Source organism: Mustela lutreola, chromosome 2 (genome assembly GCF_030435805.1).
Source record: "Mustela lutreola isolate mMusLut2 chromosome 2, mMusLut2.pri, whole genome shotgun sequence".
Classification (NCBI taxonomy): Eukaryota; Metazoa; Chordata; class Mammalia; order Carnivora; family Mustelidae; genus Mustela; species Mustela lutreola.
The window spans coordinates 106,551,734-106,577,824 of NC_081291.1; the positions used below are offsets into that span (position 1 = coordinate 106,551,734).

Sequence of the window (26,091 nt, forward strand, 5' to 3'; positions counted from 1 at the left end):
CGCCTTCTTGTCAATCCGACTACGACATTTCCCTGAAAACCATGACCCCTGACTCAGTAGTTCCGCCCTCCAAAGGGATGGCGTGGCTGAATAGAGAACGCCGGACACAGGAGATGATGTGGCTAACGGCCAGTCGCCATGCGGAACTGGAGTTTGGGGTGAAGACGCCTCCTCGTGGGGAGTTACGGCCGTGGACTGTCGCGCGTGCTCGCTGCCAGTCGGGAAGGACCTGGCCTCTCCGGCCTTTCCGCCCCGTCCCGGGCGTGTGGCGCAGGGCAGGTGGCCGTGACGCCTTCCGCCGGAGACCCCTCGGCCCGCTGCTGCTTCACCCTAGCGCCAACTTTGCCCTACTTGGTCACGAAGGTTGAATTCCTGTCCGTCCGCCCAGCCCTGTGGTGACCTGTAGCCTGTCCCAAACCCTCGTTTCCGTTATTTCTGACCCAGGCTTGCTCACCGAAAAGTGATTATCAGCCGAGGTCTATTTGAGCAGGAGCGGAATCAAGGGAGGCCGGCTGGTAGGAAACCACATGTAGTAGGGTATCTGGTAGAGAAAAGTTTTCCTTTGCTAGAATGAACCGTTGGAGGGGTCACTTTTGATTCCACAGATGCAAGACAAGCAAATACCCAATGTTAAGGGAGAAGAATGTAAAATAACTTTAAATATATTTATTATTGTTTTTTTTTTTTGTTTTTTTTTTTTTGTCTACATGCTTGACTTGAAAGTGGCTGAGAAGAAAAGTGGGTGGATACACTCAGGACTGTGCTGAGGAGCTCCCAGGGAGAAACAGGATTTAAATTATAACCCTTTCTCTTTTGAATTTCAAATAGTTACTTGAACGTGGCTTGGAAACTAAGGTGCTCCCAATAAGGGCTGCTAGCTGGGGAAGACGCCAGGGGCTACAACGGGGAACATCACTATAAAGAGAGGGGGAGCTTGGATAGTAACCAAAATAATCTCCAAATTTCAAAGGAAGGACCGATTTCATACACAACTTGGACACTGTGTCTGACACATGGCAGACCCAGGAGAAAATGAATGTACATTTCACCTAAAAAGCTGTGTAAGGTGTAAGATGGCAATAGCAAAGCAGAAACAATGGATAGGTGATAAAGACAACAATTTAGAATGTACCAAAAAACCTTTATGCACAAATAAATTCATGCCAGTGTTATTTATAATAGTGAAAATTTATAATCAATCCCTTAATAAGGAAATGGCAACAGTTATCAATGGTATAACCTAGTGGAGTGAGTGCAGCTATTAAATTATGCTTATGAAAATCATAATGGAAATAAAATGACATTAAAGACAGCTCATGAGGGGCGCCTGGGTGGCTCAGTGGGTTAAGCCGCTGCCTTCGGCTCAGGTCATGATCTCAGGGTCCTGGGATCAAGTCCCGCATCGGGCTCTCTGCTCAGCAGGGAGCCTGCTTCCTTCTCTCTCTCTCTGCCTGCCTCTCAGTGTACTTGTGATTTCTCTCTGTCAAATAAATAAATAAGAAAGAAAATGGGTTGAGAAATTTAAAAAAAAAAAAAAAAAAAAAGACTGCTCATGACATTATGAGAAGTGAAAAATCCGGGTACAAAATTGTGTATATCATTTTTTTAAAACCCTGAAACTAAAAACACACTGGTAGAAAATATACCCAAATACTTAAAATTGGTTATGTGTGAACAATTGAAATATGAGTTTCCCCCACTTTCCAAATACAATTAAGAACATATTACAACAAAATCAAAACACTAAAATATAAGGCCTAAAACTGAATAGACTCAGTTGCCAAAATGCCAAATTATCTTTATTTTGTTGAGATATTTAACAATATAAAAAAGTTTATATTTCTTCTTGGTCATATTTTTACCCAACTTTTCAAAGATTCAATAGTAGAAACAGCCGAATGCCGCAACAACACAGAATAAACTGTCCTAAAAAGCAAACAAAACAAAACACACACATATCCAGAACGTTAGTACTAATGAAGGGCTAAAGGGCAGCAAAGGCAATTGAAATGAACATTATCTCAGATCTTTGCCAGTTTTCAATCACAAAGGTTTTTCCTTCAATATAGCTATAAAGTTGCTTGCTTTGGGGTAACTACAAAATTGCTTGCTCAAAGGGTAGGATGGGTAAAGAATTAGACTTTCTGAAGGTAGAAGTGAAATACAAACTAATGAACCTCATGTAATTCATTTTCATAAAATGAGTAGTCCCATTTTTCCTAATTTATCACAGAAATAACAATATGAAATGTTTTGAGTTTCTTGGGAGTAAATGCATAATGATAGATAAAAAATAATAGCATCTTGGGGTGGCTCAGTCAGTTAAGCATGGACTCTTGATTTTTGACTCAGGTCATCAACCCAAGACCATGATCAAGCCCCACCTTGGGCTCTGTGCTCAGCAGGGAGTCTGCTCAAGATTCTCTCTCTTCCTCTCCTTCTGCTTCTCCTCATATGCGTTCTCATTCTCTCTCAAATAAATAAATCTTAAAAAAATGTAACAGCACCTTGTCATAAATTCTGGGTCAGGGCAAATGGCATTTGGGTGTTTGTTCTTAATTGATAAAATCCATTTATCTATCTTTTAACTCAATCACAAACTTGTCAAAACACTTTTTAAGGTTATTATTAGAGGAGTTCCACCTACCTCAGTGACTCCTGAGACCAGCAAATCTCACCTCCAGCCTGGTACTACTGGGAGAAAACAATCTAAACTTAAGCACCTGATTACTAACCAAAGCAAAATTCTTTGGTTAAGCCCAGGTCCCTGTATCCTTGGGTGAGAGAACCATGAGCTGTGTTCTACAATCGTGCTATCTGTGGTGAGAAACCTGTTTTTTTTTTTTTTTAATTGTCCAGGCCTTATGGACTGATACTTTTGTAAAATATAATAAAAATTAGTAAGTGGGAAAATGAAATGAAAAAAGAAACATACAATATAGCCTAAACTTTTTACTATTAGATTTATCAATATAAAATTACTTTGTCCAATTCCAATTCCTGTAAGAGTTTTTAAACTCTTACACTCTATGTACTTCTCTTATGAAGGATCTGTGACCACACAGCATAAGGACTGGCAATGGTCTATGGATTCCACTTTGGCTGTTCTACAGCATCTCCCAGAGTTCACCATGCCTGTCTTATTCAAAATGTTATCCTTCACACCTCCAGGGGAGGCTGGCACCTAATGGGAGCTCAGATTATTTGCTGAATGATTGAATTGCGTTGTATAAGGTCTCAGTAACTCCAAAAAGCAGGAAAAACCATCGCCTTAGCTTGACCCTTCCCCTAGAGAGCTGATAAATGGGATTTACATAGTACTTCCTACTATCACTGGTTCCCTAAGGGAGTTGAACATAAAATGAAACTTTGATAGGACCATAGAATTTTAGAGCTAAAAGGTATCTTAAGATGACATCAACACAAGCAACTTCCAAACCTGGCAGTAAGCATAATCATGTGGGTAACTTTTTTTTAAAATTCAGATTCACTGATTTAACACCAGACTTATTTGGTCAGAATCTACTTGAGTAGGGTCTTAGCATCTGTACTTTAAACAAGTCCCCCAAATTATTTTTAGGCAACCACAGCTGTTATTTGGGAAAATCTAGTACAGCTTCCTAATGTTACTTGATACAATCAGAGAAAAGTCCAATGACACCTGAAGTCATTCAATTAGAAAGTTACCGAGCTGGAAATTGAACCCCTCTCCTAATTCACTCAACCAAGTTTCTGTTTTATTCTACTATACTTTAATTCTGAGTCTACTAATTCACAACCTAGGGATCATTTCTGGAAGCAAGTATAACAACATATGATTAAAATATATAAAACATTCAGCCAATAACCTACCAGTGTTTAAATGAAATCTCTTTTTAAAAATTTCTCTTTTGCTTAGTTTTGAGAAATAGCTTTAAGATAAAATAATTTTAGCCCCACATCGGGCTCTCTGCACAGCAGGGAGCCTGCTTCCTCCTCTGCCTGTCTGCCTACTTGTGATCTCTATCTGTCAAATAAATAAATAAAAATTTAAAAAAAAAAAAAACATTTAAAAAAAAAAAATGGGGGTGCCTGGGTGGCTCAGTGGGTTAAAGCCTCTGCCTTCGGCTCAGGTCATGATCTCAGGGTCCTGGGATCGAGCCCCACATCGGGCTCTCTGCACAGCAGGGAGCCTGCTTCCTCCTCTGCCTGTCTGCCTACTTGTGATCTCTATCTGTCAAATAAATAAATAAAAATTTAAAAAAAAAAAAAAAACATTTAAGATAAAATAATTTTATTACTGAATGAAAATCACCTTTGCTCATGAATCCCTGCCACCCCAATTTCATTTTTTTTTTTTTTAAGATTTTATTTGAGAGAGAGAGAGAGCACGAGTTGGCGGCAAAGGCAGAGGGAGAGGGAAAAGCAGACTCCCTGATAAGCAGGGAGCCTAATGCACGATTTGATCCCAGGACCCTGAGATGATGACCTGAGCCAAAGGCAAATGCTTAACCAAGTGAGCCACCCAAACACACCCCTGCCAACCCAATTTCTTTATAGTTAGCCAAGTGCCACATGTCTGTTAGCACTAAATAAATAATATGATATTCTCAAAATCAAACTTGTAAAGAGTTATATCATTTGTACACCTACAAGTCTCCCTTTGGGTGACATATTAGATTTCTTCTGCTTTAGTTAACACAGTAAAGGAACAGTAAAGTCATTTCATCCAGGAGTCAAAGACAGACATCTAAAACTAAAGAACACTTAGTTTTGGGACATCTAAAACTAAAGGACACTTTTGTCCTCGTATCTTAATAATATTAATTTGACTTGGAATGTCCACATGTCCTTGGAAAGGAAAAAGAGGCTTTCAAATAGACTTACATTCATGAAAACATCGTAAGTGTAGTTGTCAGTGTCGGCATCCCAGAAACAGCGAGCAGCCATGCTGAAAAGTCAAAGAATGAAGAATTATAAATAATATAAGAAAGATCTGAACTATATCTATTTGCCATGAGCAAAAGTTTTCTTGGATACATTTTTTAAATTCAATTAGCCAACATATAATACATCATTAGATTTTGATGCAGTGTTCAATGATTAGTCGCATATAACACCCAGCACTCATCAGATCATGTGCCCTCCTTAATGCCCATCACCCAGTTACCCTTTCTCCCCCACGCCCCTCCCTTCCACAACCCTCAGTTTGTTTGTTTTTTAAGATTTTTATTTATTTTATTTATCATTATTATTTTTTTAAAGATTTTATTTATTTATTTATTTGAGAGAGAGACAGTGAGAGAGAGCGCATGAGAGGGGAGAAGGTCAGAGGGAGAAGCAGACTCCCCATGGAGCTAGAAGCCTGATGTGGGACTCGATCCCGGGACTCCAGGATCATGACCTAAGCCGAAGGCAGTCGTCCAACCAACTGAGCCACCCAGGCGCCCCGTATCATTATTATTTTTAAATTTAATTTATTTGACAGACAGATCACAAGTAGGCAGAGAGGTAGGCAGAGAGGCAGAGGGGGAAGCAGACTCCCTGCTGAGCAGAGAGCCCGATGTAGGGGCTCTATCCCAGGACCCTGGGATCATGACCTGAGCCGAAAGCAGAGGCTTTAACCCACTGAGCCACCCAGGCGCCCCAGATTTTTATTTATTTTAGAGAGAGAGAGCACAAATTGGGAGGAGAGAGGGAAGCACACTCTCCGCTGAACTAAGAGCCTGATGTGGGGCTCAAATCCAGGATCCCGGGATCATGACCTAAGCCAAAGCCAGATGTTTAACCAACTGAGCCACCCAGGAGCCCCAACCCTCAGTTTGTTTCTCAGAGTCAAAAGTTTCTCATGGTTTGTCTCCCTCTCTGATTTCTTCTCTTTCAGTTTTCCCTCCCTTCCCCCAGTCTTCTGTGCTATATCTTTGATACATTCTTATAGATGAGTGCTTCCAAACCTTTTCACACAGAAAATCCTATTTGTACAGCAGAATGTACTAGATAAACTAGAAGGGACTGAAATCATAGATGTAACTGGAGGTGACAGCCCAGGGACTCTTAACAACCCCAGACTCTGACCAGCTGCCTGACAGCCTAAGTGATCAATACCTTGAGTCTTTGGTATTTTGGGTGGGAAGTTGTTGTAGATTACTTCAGCCAAGATATTTTTGTGTAAATTTTAGAGGAAATACTATCTAAGACTTATGACTGAAATCTTGCACAATAATATTAACAAGTAGGTCTGGAAAAGACCTAATAGATTATTTTGTCCACTGTGATCATTTTGTAGAGTTCCAGAAAAGAAAGAGACAAACTCTGAACTAGAAGAACTCAATCCAACTAGTTCTGAACCCAGTATTCTCTCTACAGAACTGCTACACTGCCTCTGAATTCTCAAATTAACCATTATCTCCCCAAATCTTGAGAAAGATAGAATGTTAGGCAAAATGAAAGTCAGTTTAAAAATGGAAACAATTTGGGATGCCTGGGTGGCTCAGTGGGTTGAGCCTCTGCCTTCAGCTCAGGTCATGACCTCAGGGTCCTGGGTTCGAGCCCTGCATCAGGCTCTCTGCTCAGCGGCAAGCCTGCTCCCCCCACCCGCCACCTATTTGTGATCTCTCTCTGTCAAATAAATAAATAAAATCTTTTTTTTAAAAATGGAAACAGGGCGCCTGGGTGGCTCAGTGGGTTAAAGCCTCTGCCTTCGGCTCAGGTCATGATCTCAGGGTCCTGGGATCGAGTCCCGCATCGGGCTCTCTGCTCAGCAGGGAGCCTGCTTCCTCCCCTCTCTCCACCTGCCTCTCTGCCTACTGTGATTTCTGTCTGTCAAATAAATAAATAAATAAATAATCTTTAAAAAAAAAATATGGAAACAATTTTATGAGGCACCTGCCTGGCTCAGTTGGTGGAGTATATGACTCTTCATCTTGGGGTTGTGGGTTCAAGACCCATGTTGGGTACAGAGATTACTTAAAAATGAAAATTTTAAAGTAAATAAATAAATAAATCATGGAAATAACTAAAATGCACAGTAGTAAGTGGTAGAGAAAATCATGGTATTTTATGGCAATGAAATTCTATGTAGCCATTAAAGAGATATTTTGCCAAAACACTTACAAAAACATTTATAAAATTTATAAAAAATGAAAATATGTTCACAATACAATGTTAAGTGAAAAAATTACAAATGCTTGGGACACCTGAGTGGCTCAGTTGGTTAAGCAGCTGCTTTCAGCTCAGGTCATGATCCCAGCGTCCTGGGATCGAGTCCCACATCGGGCTCCTTGCTCAGCAGGGAGCCTGCTTCTCCCTCTGCCTCTGCCTGCCATTCTGTCTGCCTGTGCTCGCTCTCTCCCCCTCTCTCCCTCTGATAAATAAATGAAATCTTTAAAAAAAAATTACAAATGCTTTTATATTTTTAATACATGCATGTATATATGAGTCATTATTAAAATTTATTGAGCACTTAACTTTGTACCAGCCACTGGTCTAAGTGCTTTACATGTATTGACTCACTTAATCCTATGAAGTAGGTACTATTTTTTAAAAAGATTTCATTTATTTATTTTAGAGGGAGAGAGAGAGAGCAGGGAGAGGACCAGAAGGAGAGGGACAAGCAGTCTCAGAGCTGAGTGCAGAGCACTACACAAGGGGTCGGATCCCAGGACCCTGAGATCACAACTTGAGCTGAAATCAAGAGTCAGCCACTTAACTAAATGAGCCACCCAGGAGCTCCTGCTATATTATTAAACCCATTTAATAAATATGGAAACTGATTTATCAGACAAAGTAAGTAAACTTGCCAAGGTCAAACAAATAGTGACAAAGCTGTCCTTGAAGCTGTTCACGAATTAATCTTGAACCAAGATTAATTAGCAACTGTCCTTATAAGCAGTTCAGTTTCAAGTTATAGAGAAAGATACACATATATCATAATGATATTGTTTTTTGGTGTTTTTTTTTTTTTAACTAGGCTTCATGACCAGCATGAAGCCCAACATGGGGCTTGAACTCACAACCCTGTGATCAAGATGTAAGCTATCAAGAGCTGGATATGCCTAAGTGACTGAGCAACCCAGGTACCCCCAGTTCATTTTGGGAAGTATTTGTTTTTTGTTTTTGTTTTTTAGTAGAAAGTTTTGCATAGACGAACTCTCCAATCCTAATATTTCACACTTTCTTAAGTCAAAAAAGTTCCACCTATTTCTAAACTGTAACAGTAACAAATGTGAAATAAAATTAACCTTAATTTATCACCAATAAGGATTTATTTAGCAACTACTATATGTCCAAAAAGAATAAAACCCGTCTCAATCCTCAATCCCTCAATTTAATTAGGTGAAAAAATTAACACATGAAAAGAATAAGTTAATGTATAGTTGATGCTAACTTATGGATTCAAAAGAATTGTAAAGCCTGTCTAGTCCAAGTCCAGTCATGTAACATTTGAACTAAATTTGTAGAAGTGCTACAGAAGTTAGAGAATTTAGACAGGAGGAAAAAAAAAAAAAAAACAAAACAGAAAACAGTTCATGAAGGAAGTGGTAGTTAAGCTGAGTAGAACCAAGTGAAGGCAGGAATATAAAAATTTACTTGACAAATATTTGCTGAGGGTCTGTTATATATGAAGGAAGTGCTAGGTGCAAATGACAGAAAGATGCAAAAAACACAATCTTGCCTTCAAAGTGCAGTCTGTATTTACACCATTTGCCAATAAAAAGAACCAGGACTCCTCAGGGAAATGATCAATTCCAAGTGTAGGGCTAGAAATGTGTAAGATAAACCTGAGACTTCTGGGTCACACCCAAAGTTTTGCATAGACGAACTCTCTTTTGTCTTTGACCCAAAGACAAACTTTGGGTCACACCCAAAGCCTGGGCTATACAAAAAGAAAAAAATGCTATATTTAAGTATATATATTTGTGTCAAAAAGACTCAGAGGTATGATGGAACACTGTGTAACAGGCCAGTGTTCCCACCAAGATTAATTAGCAAGGCTGGACAAAATGGATCAAAATGCAGCTGGAGTAAGACTAGGGGAGACAAAATTCCAGAAAGAGGTGAACTGCAAGGAGGTAAACTGATATCCTGCATCAGAATTCTCCCTGAGGCATTTGCCAAATCCAGGTACAGAATTAGAAGCTAAAAATCCAGGCTTTTCCCCTCTAGAACACCAGTTACTCAGGAAAAAAGACACCAGCAAGACTTGCAGGGCTAAGGAGATAAAATTGGACACTTGAAGGACCAAAAGGAGAAAGTGGAACTGAGCCTGTCACATGACAGGTTTTCCCCTTAAGACATGTGCTGAATTCTGAAACTGAAAGCCAAGTGTTATAGGCAAAATTATGGCCCTCTCAGCAAACATATCTATGTCCTAATCCCCAAAACCTGTGAATATGTTACCTTATATGCCAAAAAATAAAATAAAAAGAATTCTACAGATATATGATTAAGGATTCTGAGATGAGAAGAGTACCCTGGATTATCCAGGTGGGTGCAATGTCATCACAAGGGTCCTTATAAAAGAAAGGTGGTGGGATGCCTGGGTGGCTCAGTGAGGTGAGCCGCTGCCTTCAGCTCAGATCGCGATCCCGGGGTCCTGGGATCGAGTCCCGCATCAGGCTCCTTGCTCAGCAGGGAGCCTGCCTCTCTCTCCACCTCTGCCTGCCTCTCTGCCTGCTTGTGTGCTTTCTCTCTCTCTCTTTCGGACAAATAAATAAATAAAATCTTCAAAAAAAAAAAAAAAAGAAAGAAAGAAAGGTGGTGAGAGAGTCAGAGAAATATTTGAAGATGCTATGCTGCTGGCTTTGAGGATGGAGGAAGGGTTTATAAGCTAAAGAATCCTGGCAATCTCTAGAAGCTGGAGGAGGCAAAGGAGTGGATTCTCCTCTACAACCTCCAGAAGGAATGCAGTCCTTCTAATACCTTGATTTTAGCTGAACGAAACACATTTTGGATTTATGATCTCTAGAAATGTAAAATAGTATTTTTATGCCACTGTGTTTGTGATAAATTTTTTAAGTTTATTTACTTACTTATTTATTTATTGTCATCTCTACACCCAATGTGAGGCTCAAACTTGAACTGTGAGATCAAGAGTCGCAGTCTCTTCCAACTGAACAAGCTAGGTGCCCGTGATAACTTTTTGCAGCAGCAATAGGAAACCAATACACTAAGGAAAAAACATTGAACTAAAGAGTAGCTTCATGCTGAGGAGACAAATATAAAAGTCAGTACCTGATGGGGTGGGGTCTCAATGAACACTTAAGGTTCTTAGTTGAAAGATCAAGAGGGCTACATTCAAGAAAGAAGGGTGAACTGAAGGTAGAGAGAGTCTCAAATCAAAATTGCCACCTAATCTCAACTCTGCTTAGCCCCTGACTGGATTAAGGTAAGTGGTCCACAGTCTACCTGAATGGAAAAGGAAAGAGTAAACCCTTTCTGGAAGAAATTAATATTATCTGGAGGTCCTATAGTTTTTCCACACAATGTTCAAGATTTAAACCAGGCATGCTGAGAGACAGAGTCACATAAAGGATGACCAAGGGGGGAAAAAAAAAGTCAGTGGAAACAGAATCACACATGATCCAGATAAGAGAATAATCAGACAATGACTTTAAAATAACTGCTATGACCAAAATGTAAAAAGGGAGGAGGAGGAAAGATAAAGAACATAGATAAAAAATAATTTCACTGGCCTCACTGACTGCTCCTGGCGGGTCCAGGAGGTAAGGCAGCATGTGTGGTGCTAAGGTTGGTCAGAGCTGTGACCAGAGCATTTGTGAAATGCACAAAAGTGCAAAGACTGAAGAAGAGGAACATGAGGACACTCTGGATTAATCGAATTACAGCTGCCTCCCAGGAACACGGTTTGAAGTACCCAGTATTCACTGTCAATTTAATGACATGCCAGATGGAGCTCAACAGTAAAGTCCTTGTGGGTCTAGACATCTGTGAACCAAAGACTCTTAAATCTGTGGCTGCTTTGACCAAAAGGAGATGACAGGTAGGATTTGCTGCTGCCTTGGGCCATAGGACGGAGCCAGAAAGCATATTCTCCAGAGTGGTGCAGTACCACTGAGGTACAATACCTGCTCTTTCCAGTTGAGTGTCTTAAGAAAAGGGTTTTTTCCCCCCTGATGATCACAATAACTAAAACAGCGGCCAAAAACTACTTGTGAACAATATGTAAGTTTGATCAGCAATTATCTTAATTTACATTTTAGTAACAGACATGAAAGAAAGGCCCTTTCTTCCCTTATCGGGATAGATTCAGAAATCTCTTACACAAATTCTTCAAATAAAGCTCACGTCTGTTATGTCTGGGTGCCTCAGTTGATTTCACTAATGAATTAGAATCTATAAAAAAGAATCAAATGGGTATTCTAGACCTAAAAAACATAATAACTGATATTAAGAATTCAGTCAGTGGACCGAATAACAGATTAGACACAACAGAAAAGAGACTTAGTCAACTGAAAGGTCAATAGAAAAATATCCAAAAGGAAGCACAGAGAGAAAAAACAAAAACTTAGAGAAGAGCATTAAGAGACCTGTGGAATATAGTAAAAAGAACATCTCAATCCAAGTATAGGTAATTGGAGTCCAAAAAGAACAACAGAGCAGAAGCAATATTTAGAAAGTTAATAGCCACACCTAGTGCCCAGATGTTAGTTTCTAATGTCATTCTCCAATAAAATGAACCAGAGCTCCTTGAGAAAATGGCTAATTATAGGGCTGGCATTGGGAATGAATATAATGAAGCATCTTATAGTGCCAGTAAGTAAGGAAGTGCTCAAAAAACCCCACAATAGGGGCACCTAGGTGGCTTAGTTGGTTAAGTGCCTGACTCTTGATTTCGGCTCAGGTCATGATCTAGGGATTGTGAGATCAAGCTCTGTGTCATTCAGTGTAGAGTCTGTTTAAGGATTCTCTCTTTCTCCCTTTCCCTCAATCCACCCTCACACTCTCTTGCTCTGTCTCTCAAATAAATAAATCTTAAAAACAAAAACAAACAAAAAAAACCCCACAATAGTAGGGGATACCGAAGGGACACAAGAGGCAACTGCAAGAGTGGCCAATGGCCAAAGTTGGGACATTGAGCAATAAAATAAGATAGCACTAGATTATGGTCTAAAGTACAAAACTCCTGTAAATAATAAATAAGTAAATAAATAAGAAGAAAGATACAATTAGCAAATGCCAGGCTGTAGGAAACTCTACAGGACAACCCCATTTCTTCAACAATTAAATGGCAAGGTAAAAAAGAGAGAAAGAGAAAGAAAATAATAGACTAAAAGAAATTTAAGAGATGTATTGTTTAAAAGCAGTGGGTGGCCTTTACCTGGATCCTGCTCTGAACAAACTGTAAAAAAGAATATAAACACATAATTATGTGCACACAAATGCACATACATACACAGCTGATCTTTGAACAACTTGGGTTTGAACTGTACAAATCCACTTATGTGCAGATGTTTTTTCAATAAATAGAGTACTATAAATATATTTTCTCTTCCTTTTGATTTTTTAAATAACAGTAACATTTCTTTTCACTAGTTTATTTTGTTGTAAGTGTATAATATCTTTATAAAATATGTGTTAATTGACTGTTTATGTTATCAGTAAGGTTTCCAGTCAACAGTGGGCTATTAATAGCTAAGGTTTTGGGGAGTCAAAACTATATGCAGATATAAAAAGTGATTTTTGACTGTGCAGGGGTTGACAAGCCTAACCCCCATACTGTGCACAAGAGTAAACTATTGTATAATATTAAGGATCGACAATATTTTAGATGTGATGATATATTATTATGTTAAAAAGGGATATTGTATATTAGAGATATTGTATACTGTTGTGTTTACAAATGAAATGGTACAATGACTGTAATTTGCTTCAAAATAATCTGGTGGGACAGGGAGAGTAGGTACAGGTATAAATAAAACAACATCCAGCTAAGTAATAGAAAAAAAGGGAGTTCCTTAGTCCCTGTACAGAATTTTAGATGATAAAATTTTTAAAAAGGAGAGTGACCTTGAATGCTACACTTTAGAGTTTGGCCTTATCACGTTTTACAAAGTGAATCATAACCAGTTTAAGGAGTTTATATTTGACAGGGTTTAAAATAAACTCTGAAAAGTTTATGGCAAGAAAATGAGGCATGCTTCTGAAAGACCGGTCTAGTATACAAAATGAATTGTAGAGGAAAGAGACCAGAGTCTGGCAATGCTGATAAAGGGCTGCTAAGGAAGTGGGGCCTCCAGATTACAGTGCATGTGGGGGGAGAGAGTAACGGCTCAACATGACAAAAGAGGATTTCAAGGTTTTAAGCCAGAGTTAATAAAAGCTTTGCAATACTGTGAAAGACAGAGAAATTAAAATGGCAGTCGAACCAAAGGAGAAGGAGGGAGAAGAAATTTGCAACTGTATTTGAATATGTTGAATCTGAGCTGATAGAGTAGTGAGGTATTTCTTTATATCACTGAGGTGAGAAAATATCTGGAAGCCTTCTGAGCAAATGGCAGGGGGCACCATGGTGAGGATTACTGTGCCAGAAGTCAGAAGGCCAGGCTCTATTAGTTTATCTGACACCAGCCAGATACATAATTTGGAGTAAATCATACTGATCCTTGTAAGTGTCATCTGTAAATTAAGGGGAGTAGACACTAGAAAATATCCATAGTCCCTTCCAAATCTAACATTCTATAGTAAAAATTTTCAGGGATAATATCTACAAGGTATTTTTAAAATTCAATCAACAAATACTTTAATACTTTCTTATAAAATATATTCAGTACTGCAGTGCCTGGGTGGTTCAGTGGGTTAAAGCCTCTGCCTTCGGCTTGGTTCATGATCCCAGGGTTCTGATCGAGGCCCGCATCGAGCCCCACATTGGACTCTCTGCTCAGCGGGAGCCTGCTTCCTCCTCTCTCTCTGCCTGCCTCTCTGCCTGCTTGTGGTCTCTGTCTGTCAAATGAATAAATAAAATCTTTAAAAAATAATAATAATAAAAATAATAAAATAAAATATACTCAGTACTATTTGCAAAGGAAAACAGGAACTTAACACTCGGGCATAGGGAAAGACAGGAAATACACATTTTGAACTCACCAGTACATGAATGACAGTTTGAGGTCATGAGAATGAATGAGCTAATTGAAAAAGCAGTGGGAAGAGCAGAAGAACAAGAACTGAGCCTTAAAGAAAGCTCAGAGCTGGCGATGTAGGGGAGAAAGAGGAACCAGGAAAGGAAAGAGAAAAACAGAAGAGAAATAAGTTAGATAAGTGATATCAGGGCCAAAATAAACTGGAATGAATATTAAGAAATAGAAGCCCAGGAGGCCCCTGCATGGCTCAGTTAGTTGAGCATCTGCTCTTGACTCAGGTCATGATTCCAGGGTTCTGGGACCAAGCCCCATATAAAGTCTGCTTCTCCCTCTGCCTCTCTTCCCACTCATCCTTGCGAGCACTCTCTCTCTCTCTTTCTCTCTGAAATGGGTAAATAAAATCTTTTTTAAAAAATTATTTAAAAAAAGAAATAGAAGCCCAGGCCAAGAACAAGAGCTAAGAAAGGACTATTAGATATGCTAATAAGGAGGTCTCAGACAATTTTAAAGAAATTAATTTGGAATGATAGGAACAAAAACCAGGCAAGAAGGAATTTAAGGAAAAAAAAAATAAGAAAGAAGGAACTGAGGAAGAAACATATACATAGTGCCATATTGGACTTAGGAGCACATATACATAAACCTTAAAAGTCCTACTGGCCTACAGATACTAGGAAAAGTGAGAAGTGAGTTACCTTGCAGAGCTCACCCATACTGTCAACCACACTGTTCTGTGCCAGGATCTTTTTGGCTCACAGCTGCATTTTGTTATACTGTCCTTTTCCTCTCACTCTTACACAGATACAATCTTACTGAATTGTCAGGATGAATACCTAAGAAGAAATATTTAAGAGTAAAAACAAGAAGGAAAAACCAACTACTCACAATACTCCTTCACCTCTTTGTTCTCCAATCACTACTTGTACCACCATTTTGTATCGGTCAAATCCCATTTCTAGAAAAAATAAGAGAGTTATCTATAAGTAAAAGTGGTAAAGTTATTTAATGAAGGTAAATTTGCCTAGAAAGGAACACAGGTATTCAGTTCACAAGCACTGGCTGAGTAGGATGGTAAGCTTGGGAGTCAGAAAGACGTGAGGACAAATCTTACTTTGGTAAGTCAGTCAGTCAGCTTGCCAAGTGTGTAACCTCAGACAAGCTGTTCACCTTTTTGGCGTAAATCTTCCTCATGGGTTCAATAGGAATATTATTACTTACCTCCTGCGGGATGTTGTGAGGTGAGATGAGATCAGATATAATATATTGATCTTAAAAATAAGACTGTCAGTTATTTTACCATCAAAAAATGGGTTTATTCAAGAAGGGCAGAGAACTGTAATTCAGGACAGGAAAAACCACAGGCAAGTACAGAGAACAAAAAAGAAGCTGGTTCTTTTTTTTTTTTTTTTTTTTTTTTTAGATTTATTTATTTATTTGTCAGAGAGAGAGCCAGCGAGAGCGAGCACAGGCAGACAGAGTGGAAGGCAGAGTCAGAGGGAGAAGCAGGCTCCCTGCAGAGCAAGGAGCCCGATATGGGACTCGATCCCAGGACGCTGGGATCATGACCTGAGCCGAAGGCAGCTGCTTAACCAACTGAGCCACCCAGGCGCCCCGAAGCTGGTTCTTTTAAAGAGGAAAGGAGGACGTTGGGAGGACTGTTATAAACAAAAATTCCACTGAAGTAAACCAGAAGTTGGAAATGTAGTGGCTTTTCATTGCCAGAATCGTTGACAGTCTCTCATCAGCAGGGCTGTTGCTGGGCAAGGAGAAAATCTCTTCCTCCTGCTGGGATAGTAAAAGTATAGGCTCTTCCGGTCCGGCTGATAAGATGTGGAACGGTATTAGAGCTCCCCCTTCTGGCCTCCTAACTCCATTTTAGTGAATATTAATTTCTACCTTTTTCTTCCTCTAAGTAATAATTTTCAGAAGTAATAAATACAGCATCTAGAACAGTACCGATACACACTATTTTCTCAATAGATTTCAGCTTCCTTCCTTTCTCTCCTACTCTAAGTCATGTAGTGTTAAGTCGACACAAACACAGAGATAAATAAGACACTATTCTTGGGACACCTGTGTGGCTCAGTTGGTTGAGCATCTGCCTCTGCTCAGGTCACAATCCTGGGCTCCTGGGATCAAGCCACACATCAGGTTCCTTGCTCGGCAGGGAGCCTGCTTCTCCCTCTATCTGCTGCTCCCCCTGCTTATGCATACTCGCTCTCTCTCTGACAAATAAATAAAGAAAATCTTAAGGAAAAAAAAAAAGAGATTCTTCTTGCCTTAAAGAACACAGAGTAGTTGGGAAGGCAAACATGAAGAATAAAATGAAAAAGCAATATATTAATAATTCCAAGAGGAGCATGTGTAAGATACACAGGAACACAGAGCTGGAAGCTCCTTCCCTTGTCTAGATAGTGGGGAAGCAGTGACCAGAAGAGACATCTTGGAGGATGTGATAAATGAAAGGAGTCTTGAAAGAAAAGTAGGAATTTACCAGACAATGTCTCCATTCTATGAAGAGGGAACAGCATGTGCAAAGGCATAGAGTATGGAGCATTTAGAAAACCATAAGCTGTTCAGTAAGGTAGAAACGAAAACAACATACGATTCTGGAGTATAATTGAATGGCCCATCACAACTCTGCTGCTTTCCCAGAAAATACACTGTTAAAGCAGCAAAATCCTGAATTCTCACTAACACCAAATCTGAAGAGAAGAAAACTGAATGGGCATCTTTATCTTCCCCCTTTTCTAACCAAGAAATAGTGAAAACAGTTGAAAGTGGGGGGAAAGAAAAAAGAAATGGATAAAGTTGAAACATAGCCAACTCTGTTTGATCAAAGTAAAGGCTCCAGGACTATACATAGTAAATTAGACAAATAATATGAAGACTACAGTTCCCCTTCCAGGTGAGACATTACCCTTAGTTCAGGATACTTAACAAAATCTCAGGAGACAGAGCCCAAAACAGTGCACACAGCTCCACAGAGCTTCCTCCTTTCTCTACGCATTTCCCTTCCTCCTTTTCTGATACCCAAGGAGCTAGAATAGTAAATACCTAGCCCTTCAACTGTAGTTCTGAGGGAAAAAATAAAATAATATCAGATATGGTGGATGAGTACCCATCACCCACACTGTGTTGGAACAATTATGAAAAGAGCAAATGAAAAGACCTGAAAATCACATCAGAGTAAAATAGAAAGAAGCTAACCGGCAATATGCAATAATGCAGCAAGAAAAACAAAGAAAAGAATAACAAGAAACAAACAAAATACTGTTTAAAAGACAAAAATAAAAACAAACAAACAAAAAAACCCTCAACCTAGGAAATAATATAAACCAAGGAACAAAGAGAAATTCTTCACAACTGATTCACAGTATAGAACAACTTAAGCTCATAAATTCAACAAAATAAGAACTCAATCAGATTATAAACAACAGAAAGATGAAAATGAAGATCGCAGCCATAAGACAAACTGAATACTCATATAGTATCAGTACAGACCTAATAAATTTGAAAAATGGTAAGCGACAGAACAGACACAAATGAAAATTGAATTACTGGCTTAAGATAATTACAAGTAAACATTACAGGAAAGAGAAGAAAGTATGGCACAGAAAAGCTAATAGATATGGAAGATAAAGATGATTCAACGTTTCAGTATTTGTTGTCCTGTGACCTAATGAGTGGAACAGGAAATGTTTTCAGAGATAGAAGAAAATTTTCCTGATATGAAAAAAAATCCACATATTGAAAGATATAAAATACTCACTATTACCAAGCAATATTCTAAAAAAGCTATTGAGCATCAAGGTTAAGGATGGGATTCTTTAGGCAGAGGACATCAAGTGGCCTTAGATTTCTCTACAGTAACATTCAATGCCAGAAGACAATGAAACAAAATCTACAAGATTCTCAAGAAAATAAGTTATTACCTCAAAATACTATATACATCCAAAATATATTGATTTAAAGGCAAAAGGCAGACATCCTCAAACATTAAAGAACACAAAGAATGTAGCATCTCTCAGCCCTTTCTGAAAAAACTTACAAAAAAATCTCATCGGATAAGAAATTGAACCAAAATGGCATGATAAAAGGACTAAATAGTGAGCAATCATTCCATTTAAATATAAAATGAATGCAAAAAAATACACATATATAAGTGTATATATACAGAATGAATGCTATATCACTATGTAAAATAGGTGCAAAGTATCCCATTGTTATTAAGGTATTTATCTGTATATAAACACGGAAAAAGGGCGCCTGGGTGGCTCAGTGAGTTAGGCCGCTGTCTTCGGCTCAGGTCATGATCTCAGGGTCCTGGGATCGAGTCCCGCATCGGGCTCTCTGCTCGGCAGGGAGCCTGCTTCCTCCTCTCTCTCTCTCTCTGCCTGCCTCTCTGCCTACTTGTGATCTCTCTCTGTCAAATAAATAAATAAAATCTTTAAAAATAAATAAATAAATAAATAAACACGGAAAAGATGTCTGATATGATGTTCACCTAATATTAATGGTTATCATTAAATATTGATATTTAAATACTGATATTTAATGTGGTGGTGCCATTTGGGATGATTTTCTAATTTTATTTATTTTTCTACACTGTTTAAATTTATTCGTAATGGACATGTATCTTTTTCACAGTAACAACAAATTGTCATTAAAAAGTAAAAATAGGGGCACCTGGTGGTTCTGTTAGTTAAGTGTCTGCCTTCCGCTCAGGTCATGATCTCAGGGTCCTAAGATCAAGCCCCGAGTCAGGCTCCCTGCTCAGTGGGGAGTCTGCTTTTCCCTCTCCCTCTGTGCCTCTCCCCACTCATCCTCTTTCTCTCAAATAAATAAAAAATCTTTTTTAAAAAGTGAAAATAAAAATGTTGATATACAAACAGTGGTTAATTCTGGGTGAAATACATAGAATTGTTACTTTCTTCTTTGTACTCATATATTTTTTAGTTTCTAAAAATTAAAGCAAATTAAGAAAAAAGTACATCAAAATATTAAATAGTAACTACCTTTGGGTAATGGAATTTTATATAATTTAAAAATTTTAAATGTGTACTTTTCTAAATAGTCTAGGTTAGTACAATGAAAATGTATTACTGTGACATAGACATTTTCTTCCCTCCAAAAAAATGTTCTAGTTTTAAAAAGGTAGAGAGAAAGGACTTTTCAGATGATATAATATTATGAACAAAAGAGGGGCACCCGGGTGGTGCAGTCAGTTAAGCATTTGACTCTTAGTTTCAGTTCAGGTCATGATTTCATGTTCATGAGATCGAGCCCCACCTCCAGCTCCACACTCAGCACTGAGTCAGCTTAAAGACTCTTTCCCTCTCCCTCTGCCCTGACCTCCTCCCCATCACATGCGCACACACACATGCACGCACACACACTCTCTCTCCCTTTGTCTCTCAAATAAATAAATCTTTAAAAAGAGAGAGAAAAAAAACAAAGAGAATAGAGAGAAAAAGCATGAGGTATGTTCTATAGATATAGAGAGCTTAGCAAGAGTGGAGAGCTGAGTCTGGTGACTAGTTAAGGACTCAGCTGGAGAGATGGGCTGAGGTCAGACAGTGAGGGTATGAATGAAAGACAGGCTAAGGAACTGATACGCTGGTGAGAAAAACAACCAAGAATGATGGGAGAAAGGAGTCCCTGTAAATCCTGATCTTTCTCATACTGGAATGTCTCAGATACTGCATGCATACAATGTTTTATTTCCTATCTTTAACTTCCCCACTATCTGGAAAGACCTACAAGAGTAAAGGTGACCAAATAATTGGGAGGACTAGACACTGAAGAACAATTGTGTTAAAAGAATCCACAGCTTATGCCCATTGTTTAAAGATAGGGAAGGAGAAAAAGGAGTAAAATTGAATGTCTATTTCCAAGTATCACCACAATTACCTTTTAATTTGTCTTTAATGGTTTCTGATAAACGTTTTGTGAGCTGAGGCATTTCTTCTGGAGAGTACTCGGCATTTGCTAGCTCCTCCTTAAGAACAGCATGGATACATTCTTTAACCACAGAAGGTCTGAACCTAAATGAAACAGTGTGAAACATCTAATTAGTAACTCCAAAATTTCAATTTACTTTCACAGCTCAACTTCCCACAGCTTTCTGTCACTACTACAATTTAATTCCTCTTTTTCATACTTTTTATTATCAAAGTGACAAACACAACTTAAGAAAACAAGTCATATTCTTGATGTTATCTATAGACTGGACCTTTCCCTGAACTTCAGACCACATATTCCAACACATATTCCATCTGGATGTCTAATGGACAACTCAAAAGTTCATACATCCAACAGTGAGCTTCTGACCATCTCCTCTCCAAAATTGTATCAGTCAATGGAACCTCCATCCTTCCAGTAGCTCAGGCCAAGAACCTTGAAGTCAGGCTTCTTGACTTTCTCTCTCACAAACCACATCCTGGTTCATAAGCAAATTTTATCAACTTTACCTTCAGAATAATCTAAAATTCAATAACTCTCTCCACCGCACTGCCACCAGTTTGCTCCAAGCTACCTCCTGCCTGTGTTATACCAGCTTCACACAAGTCTCTGTCTCTGCCTTTGCCCCCATATCCTGTGGAACTTAGCAACTAGACTAGTCCTGTTAAAATATCTGTTGTATCATGGCACTTCTCTGTTCAAAATATCCCAAATGTTTGGGGTGGCTCAGTCAGTTAAGCATCTGCCTTCAGCTCAGGTCATGATCTCAGGGTCCTGGGATCAAACCCCCTGCTCAGCAGGGAATCTGCTTCTCCCTCTCCCTCTCCCTCTGCCCCTCCCCCCTGCTCATGCTTGTTGTCTTTCTCAAATAAATAAAATCTTAAAAAAAAAAAAATCCCAAATGCTTCTCACCTCACTCAGACTAAAAGCAACATCCTAACTGTCACATGCACAGCCCCATATGACCTACCCTATCAAACTCTCTGATTTCATTTTCTACTACTTTCCTGCCAGTTCTCTCCACTCTGGTCACACTGGTCTTCCCTATGTTCTTTGACCACATCAGGCAGACCACCTCAGTGCTTTTGCACTTGCTGTTAACCTCTGCCTGAAGTTCAAATCTCATTCTATATGCACTGCTACCTCCCTCACTTCTTTCAAGTCTTTATTCAAAAGTCACTTTCCGGGGCGCCTGGGTGGCTCAGTGGATTAAGCCGCTGCCTTCGGCTCGGGTCATGATCTCAGGGTCCTGGGATCGAGTCCCGCGTCGGGCTCTCTGCTCAGTGGGGAGCCTGCTTCCTCCTCTCTCTGTCTGCCTCTCTGCCTACTTGTGATCTCTCTCTGTCAAATAAATAAATAAAAAATCTTTAAAAAAAAAAAAAAAAAAAAAAAAAAAAAAGTCACTTTCCCTAGGCCACCTTCTCTAAAACTTCAAATTGCCCTCCTACCACATCACTTTATATCTCATCTCCTGGTACTCATTACTATCTCTATGAGAGATATATACTACATGTATATACATATGTATATGTGTGTGTATACATACTATATAGTTATATATATACACTATATACTATATAGTTCACTTATGTATTTATCTTGTTTGTTGTCCTTCTACCCAGCTAGAATATAAGCTCTATGAAGGCAGGGATTTCTCACTGCTTTGTTCACTGTCATCTTTCCACATCTTCTATTTTCTTAGAAGAGCACCCAACACATAGTAGACAATAAATACTTTTGGAGGGAATGGATTATTGAATAAATGAAGACAGAGGGGAAAATCTCCCCTAATTTCACCACCCTGAAATATGTTCATATTTTAGTTGTATCTATCATATATTAAAACACTAGTTTTATTTTCTGGGCTATATATTCTATTAGCTGATTTGTCTATTATGTGCCAAGTGACCAGAATGTTTTAGGTTTTGAGCTTATAATGCAGTATAATATTTGGTAGCCCTAGTGGTCCCTTATTACTTTTGGGGGTAGGGTTCCTTTTTTTTAATTTAAATTCTGAAGCAACCCTTATTACTTTTTAACAGTATTTTCTTTGCTCTCTTGCCTGGTTATTCTCACAGATGAACTTTAGAGTCATCGACAGATTTCCAGGTTTGATCTGTTCTAAAAGGGGTTTTCCTATTACAAATAATCTATATTTGGCTCTTCCCCTTAAGCCTTTCTCATTTTCAGTGAAATGTCAAAAGTTTTCTTCAAACAAATCACAAATAATCTTAGAGGATTATTCCTACAATATATGTTAATTTTGTTCTGCTTTTATTCTGTTTTGCAACAGAAATGCAGGCAAATGGCGTTCTATGCATTTAGAAACTTTTACCAAGATAACTGAACATAACTTTTATGATGTCCACTCCACCCACCAGAAAACTGCATGAAATGTATCACATTATAACCAAAGTTCCTGGCTTCCAGTATTTGCCAAGCATTTGATTCAGCAATCTGGTTTCAAGCAATAGAGGGGCTTTATTTAAAAAAAATTAAATAATTTTTTTTTAATCTTGTGAAAATGAAGTGAGTGATGGACCCTCTAGCCCTAGCGGACTGTCCTCTGCACTAGACTGTGTAATTTTGGGAAGGCATCATCGTGGTGGGCCAAGAACATCCGGATGATACCTAGGTAAGACTCTGAATGCATACAGGTCCTACTCCCTGCAGAGGAGTAAGCGTATTCTGGCACCCATAAGCACACCTTGACCCTGGAAAATGGCTGAATGGAATTCGATGCAAGGCGTTTCTTTTCTGCTCATCTATTCCACCCCTCCTTTCCTCTGCCCACATCCCGGGTCTCCTAGAGCCAACCATTCCCACTGCGCTAGCCTTAGGTGCTCCCGACGCCCTAACTGTAGGTCGGGTCCACAGCTGCCCAGAGCAGCTGGAGACTCAAGAAAGATAGCATCCCACCCTCTCGGCTTGCCCCTTCCTCTCTAGTCCCGGCCCGCCTCCTCCCCGGTGGTCGCCAGACCACCCCACACTCCTTCCCTCCCTGCTGTACTCGAACCCAATACCTTCCTCTGTACCAAACCCACTCTACCCCTCCCCCAGTCCCTCCTCCGCCACCTCCATCCGCCTCCCCAGCCACCTCCTTCTCCAGCCCCGCCCTGCGTCTCCAGCCCGCCCCACCTCCAGCCCCGCTCCTCCTTCCCTAGTCCCGCCCCGCCCACCCCGCGGATCCCCGTGCGCTTTCCCCACGCGCAGGCTGCCAGGCGGCCTCTGTCGACCTGACCCAGCAGCTTGTAGGACACCCCCACCACAGCTCGTCCGTTACCCGCCTTTGCTGGAAAATGGGCCGCAGAATATAGGTATTCTCGGACTCCCCTGCGTTCTTCTCAGTCTCTGGCAACCCGTCGGCTGTGCCCGTAGCGAAGGACGCAGGGGTGGACGAAGTCATGGCTAGGGCTTCTTGGCTTAGTGTATCGCGATGAAGGCCTGGCGGATTGCGGTAGGGAGCTGGGAAACCGTCGCCAGGGCAACGAGGTCTCCGAGAGCCCTGCTGTGACGCGGCTGCGCGCTCCCAGCAGAGCGGCCCTCCCCCGCGCCTGCGCACTGGCTGCTGGATGGGACCTGGTCTAGGGAGAGCACCTAAGGCTGATGCAGCCCTATGGGGAGTTGAAAGCGCTTTAACGCGCGTCAGGTTTTATTAACCGCGCAACAATTTTAAGACATTGACGCGGAATCTGAGGCCCATAGAGGTCCAAGCATATGAAGCTATTAAGCGGCAGGGCCCTGACTCTAAATAAAGCGTCTTCGCGCTGTAGCCTGTGGGCAAGTGCTGCCTTCATTTCTTTAGGCATGACTTTTGAACGGATATATATATATTTTTTAAAGATTTTATTTTTTTGACAGAGAGAGATAGTGAGAGAGGGAACACAAACAGGGGGAGCAGGAGAGGGAGAAGCAGGCTTCCTGCTGAGCAGGGAGCTCCACGCGGGATTGATCCCAGGACTCTAGGATCATGTCCTGAGCCGAAGGCAGATGCCCAACAACTGAGGCACCCATATTTTTAAACGATCGAAAAAAAAATCAAAAGATTATTTCATGACACGTGAAACCTATACGTGAAATTAAAATTTCAGTATCCCCGAAGTTCTTTTGTAGCAAAGCTATGCCCACTTGCCTGTTGTGTGGCCACTCTTGCGCTGTTATTGGTAGACTTCGCAACTGCAACAGAAACCATGTGGCCCTTAAGGTCTAAACTTTTATCCGACCCTTTACATGAAAAAATTAGCAGTGCCCTGCCCTAGTCCATAACTGCCAAGCACAGTTCCCCCAGCCTCACCTACACCCTTGGACCCAGAGCAAAATTCAGAAATGTTCAGATTTCACGTGTATTCCTCACTTATGAGCACCAGTTTCTGGTCCTGTTTTAGAAAACCATATTATACTGGCCTCTGTCAGCTTCAAAAACTAGGAAAAGGAGTGGCTGGGTGGCCAAGTCAGTTAAGCCTGTGCCTTCAGTTCAGGTCATGATTCCGGGGTTATGGGATTGAGTCCCATACCAGGCTTCCTGCTCAGCAAGGAAGTCCGCTTCTCCTTCTCCCTCTTCCCCCGGCCCCCCTCTCCTGCACTCTCTCTCCCTATTTTGCTCACTCACACACAGATTATCTCAAATAAAAAAAAAAAAACGGGGTCTTAAAAAAAAATAGGAAAAGAAATTCCCCCAACATCTATCCAGGCTTCCTATTGGTTGGGTTAACAAATTGCAAAACTTCCTCCTCTAAGATGGAAAGGGAGTAGTTTCTATAAACATTTATCTGTGCAAATTCCAGTAGAGACTCACTAATTTTACTATCCAGTTTTTGGCTTACAATGTGTTTTCTTGGTAGTATAGCCTAGATTGGTCTTCCTGAGTCCCATAAACTCATAGGAACTTCACCTTCCCAGTCTGCCCTTCACAGTGTCCCCAGAATGGCTTTTTTTTTTTTTTTTTTTGTGACTGCTCTGCTTGAAATCTTCCAACGGTTCCTTATGACCATTTCCCCAGGATTTACTGCAAATAAAACCTTTCATGATCTGGCTGGGTTGCTGAACCCTCCTCCTGGCTCTGGCCAGGAGAATGGGGTCTTCATTGTGCCATGAAGGGCCATTCAAGGGCCATGAGGCTAAGTGTGCACCCACATCAGCTCAGTGCTGCTTCAACCATGCCCTCTTTATCTTCCCCTTGGTTCAGCAGCACCAGCCCCATCTTTGGCTGCGATCATGTATCCACAGACTAGCCTGGCACAGAAATCCAGTGTCTCCTAGGAGCAGATAGCGTTTTACTCCTTGCTGTTTCACCAGCCTTAAGAAATCATACTCCTAATATGCAGATTTTCTCTCCCCTTCCATGGTTTCTTCAGTTAGATTTCTCTCATTCTATCTACTACAGTCTACCTAAAATCACAGAAGATCAGATGTATAGTTTAATTCAATAAAAATTTTATTATTTCATCCATGCTAGGGGCTAGAGATACAAAAGTAAATAAAACCCAGGCCTTGCCCTAAAGAGTTAACAGATTTGGCTGGGGAGCAATGGGTTAAATAGAGTGCCAGCTGCTATAACAGAAAGCTGAAGGACAACCTATTCCCAAGATGGGCTTACTTTTCTTTTTTTAAAGATTGTATTTATTTATTTGAGAGAAAGAGAACAAGAGAGAGCATGATGGGGGGACAGTCAGATGGAGTGGGACTCATCCTGGGACTGTTTCCTGGGACTTCAGGATCATAACCTGAGCCGAAAGCAGTTGCTTAACCAACTGAGCCACCCAGGTGCCCCAAGGGCATATTTTTCTCTAGCAGGAACATAAACAAGGCAATGCCCTCCTCATTCCATGATGATATTCCAGAAGGCATATACAAGGTAACGGACAGACGACTTTTTTTCTTAACAAAATGTTAACAGTGTCCTGACGTAAGCCCCTCTGCCCTAAACCTGGTTGGAAGCCAAGCCAAGACCTCAATGTGGCTTTCATTTGAAGAGAAAGAAAACCAGGGTGAAAGCCCATTCCGAGTGTGAGGTAGTTCTGGGATGAAGGCAGAAGGAAGGGGAGAT

The 26,091-nt window shown here is 40.2% G+C and overlaps 1 protein-coding gene across 1 annotated transcript; it reads right to left on the bottom strand.

The window, feature by feature from the left end:
• Positions 1-1,777: 1,777 nt before the first annotated feature.
• DYNLT2B (dynein light chain Tctex-type 2B) lies at positions 1,778-23,604 on the bottom strand. Its single transcript, XM_059163012.1, has 5 exons — positions 23,333-23,604; positions 19,995-20,128; positions 14,967-15,036; positions 4,867-4,930; positions 1,778-1,926 (listed from the first exon to the last, which is right to left on the bottom strand). The coding sequence occupies exons 1-5, from the start codon at positions 23,449-23,451 to the stop codon at positions 1,879-1,881; spliced, it is 435 nt and encodes a 144-aa protein (XP_059018995.1). The 5' UTR covers positions 23,452-23,604; the 3' UTR covers positions 1,778-1,878.
• Positions 23,605-26,091: the final 2,487 nt, after the last annotated feature.

Coding starts and splice junctions, on each gene's coding strand:
- DYNLT2B (XM_059163012.1), bottom strand. CDS start 23,451: ATGACTTCGTCCACCCCTGCGTCCTTCGCTACGGGCACAGCCGACGGG. Junction 20,129..23,332: donor CGGCCCATTTTCCAGCAAAG/GCGGGTAACGGA, acceptor TGTTTCATTTAG/GTTCAGACCTTCTGTGGTTA. Junction 1,927..4,866: donor CTTACGATGTTTTCATGAAT/GTAAGTCTATTT, acceptor TTTGCTTTTTAG/GACAGTTTATTCTGTGTTGT.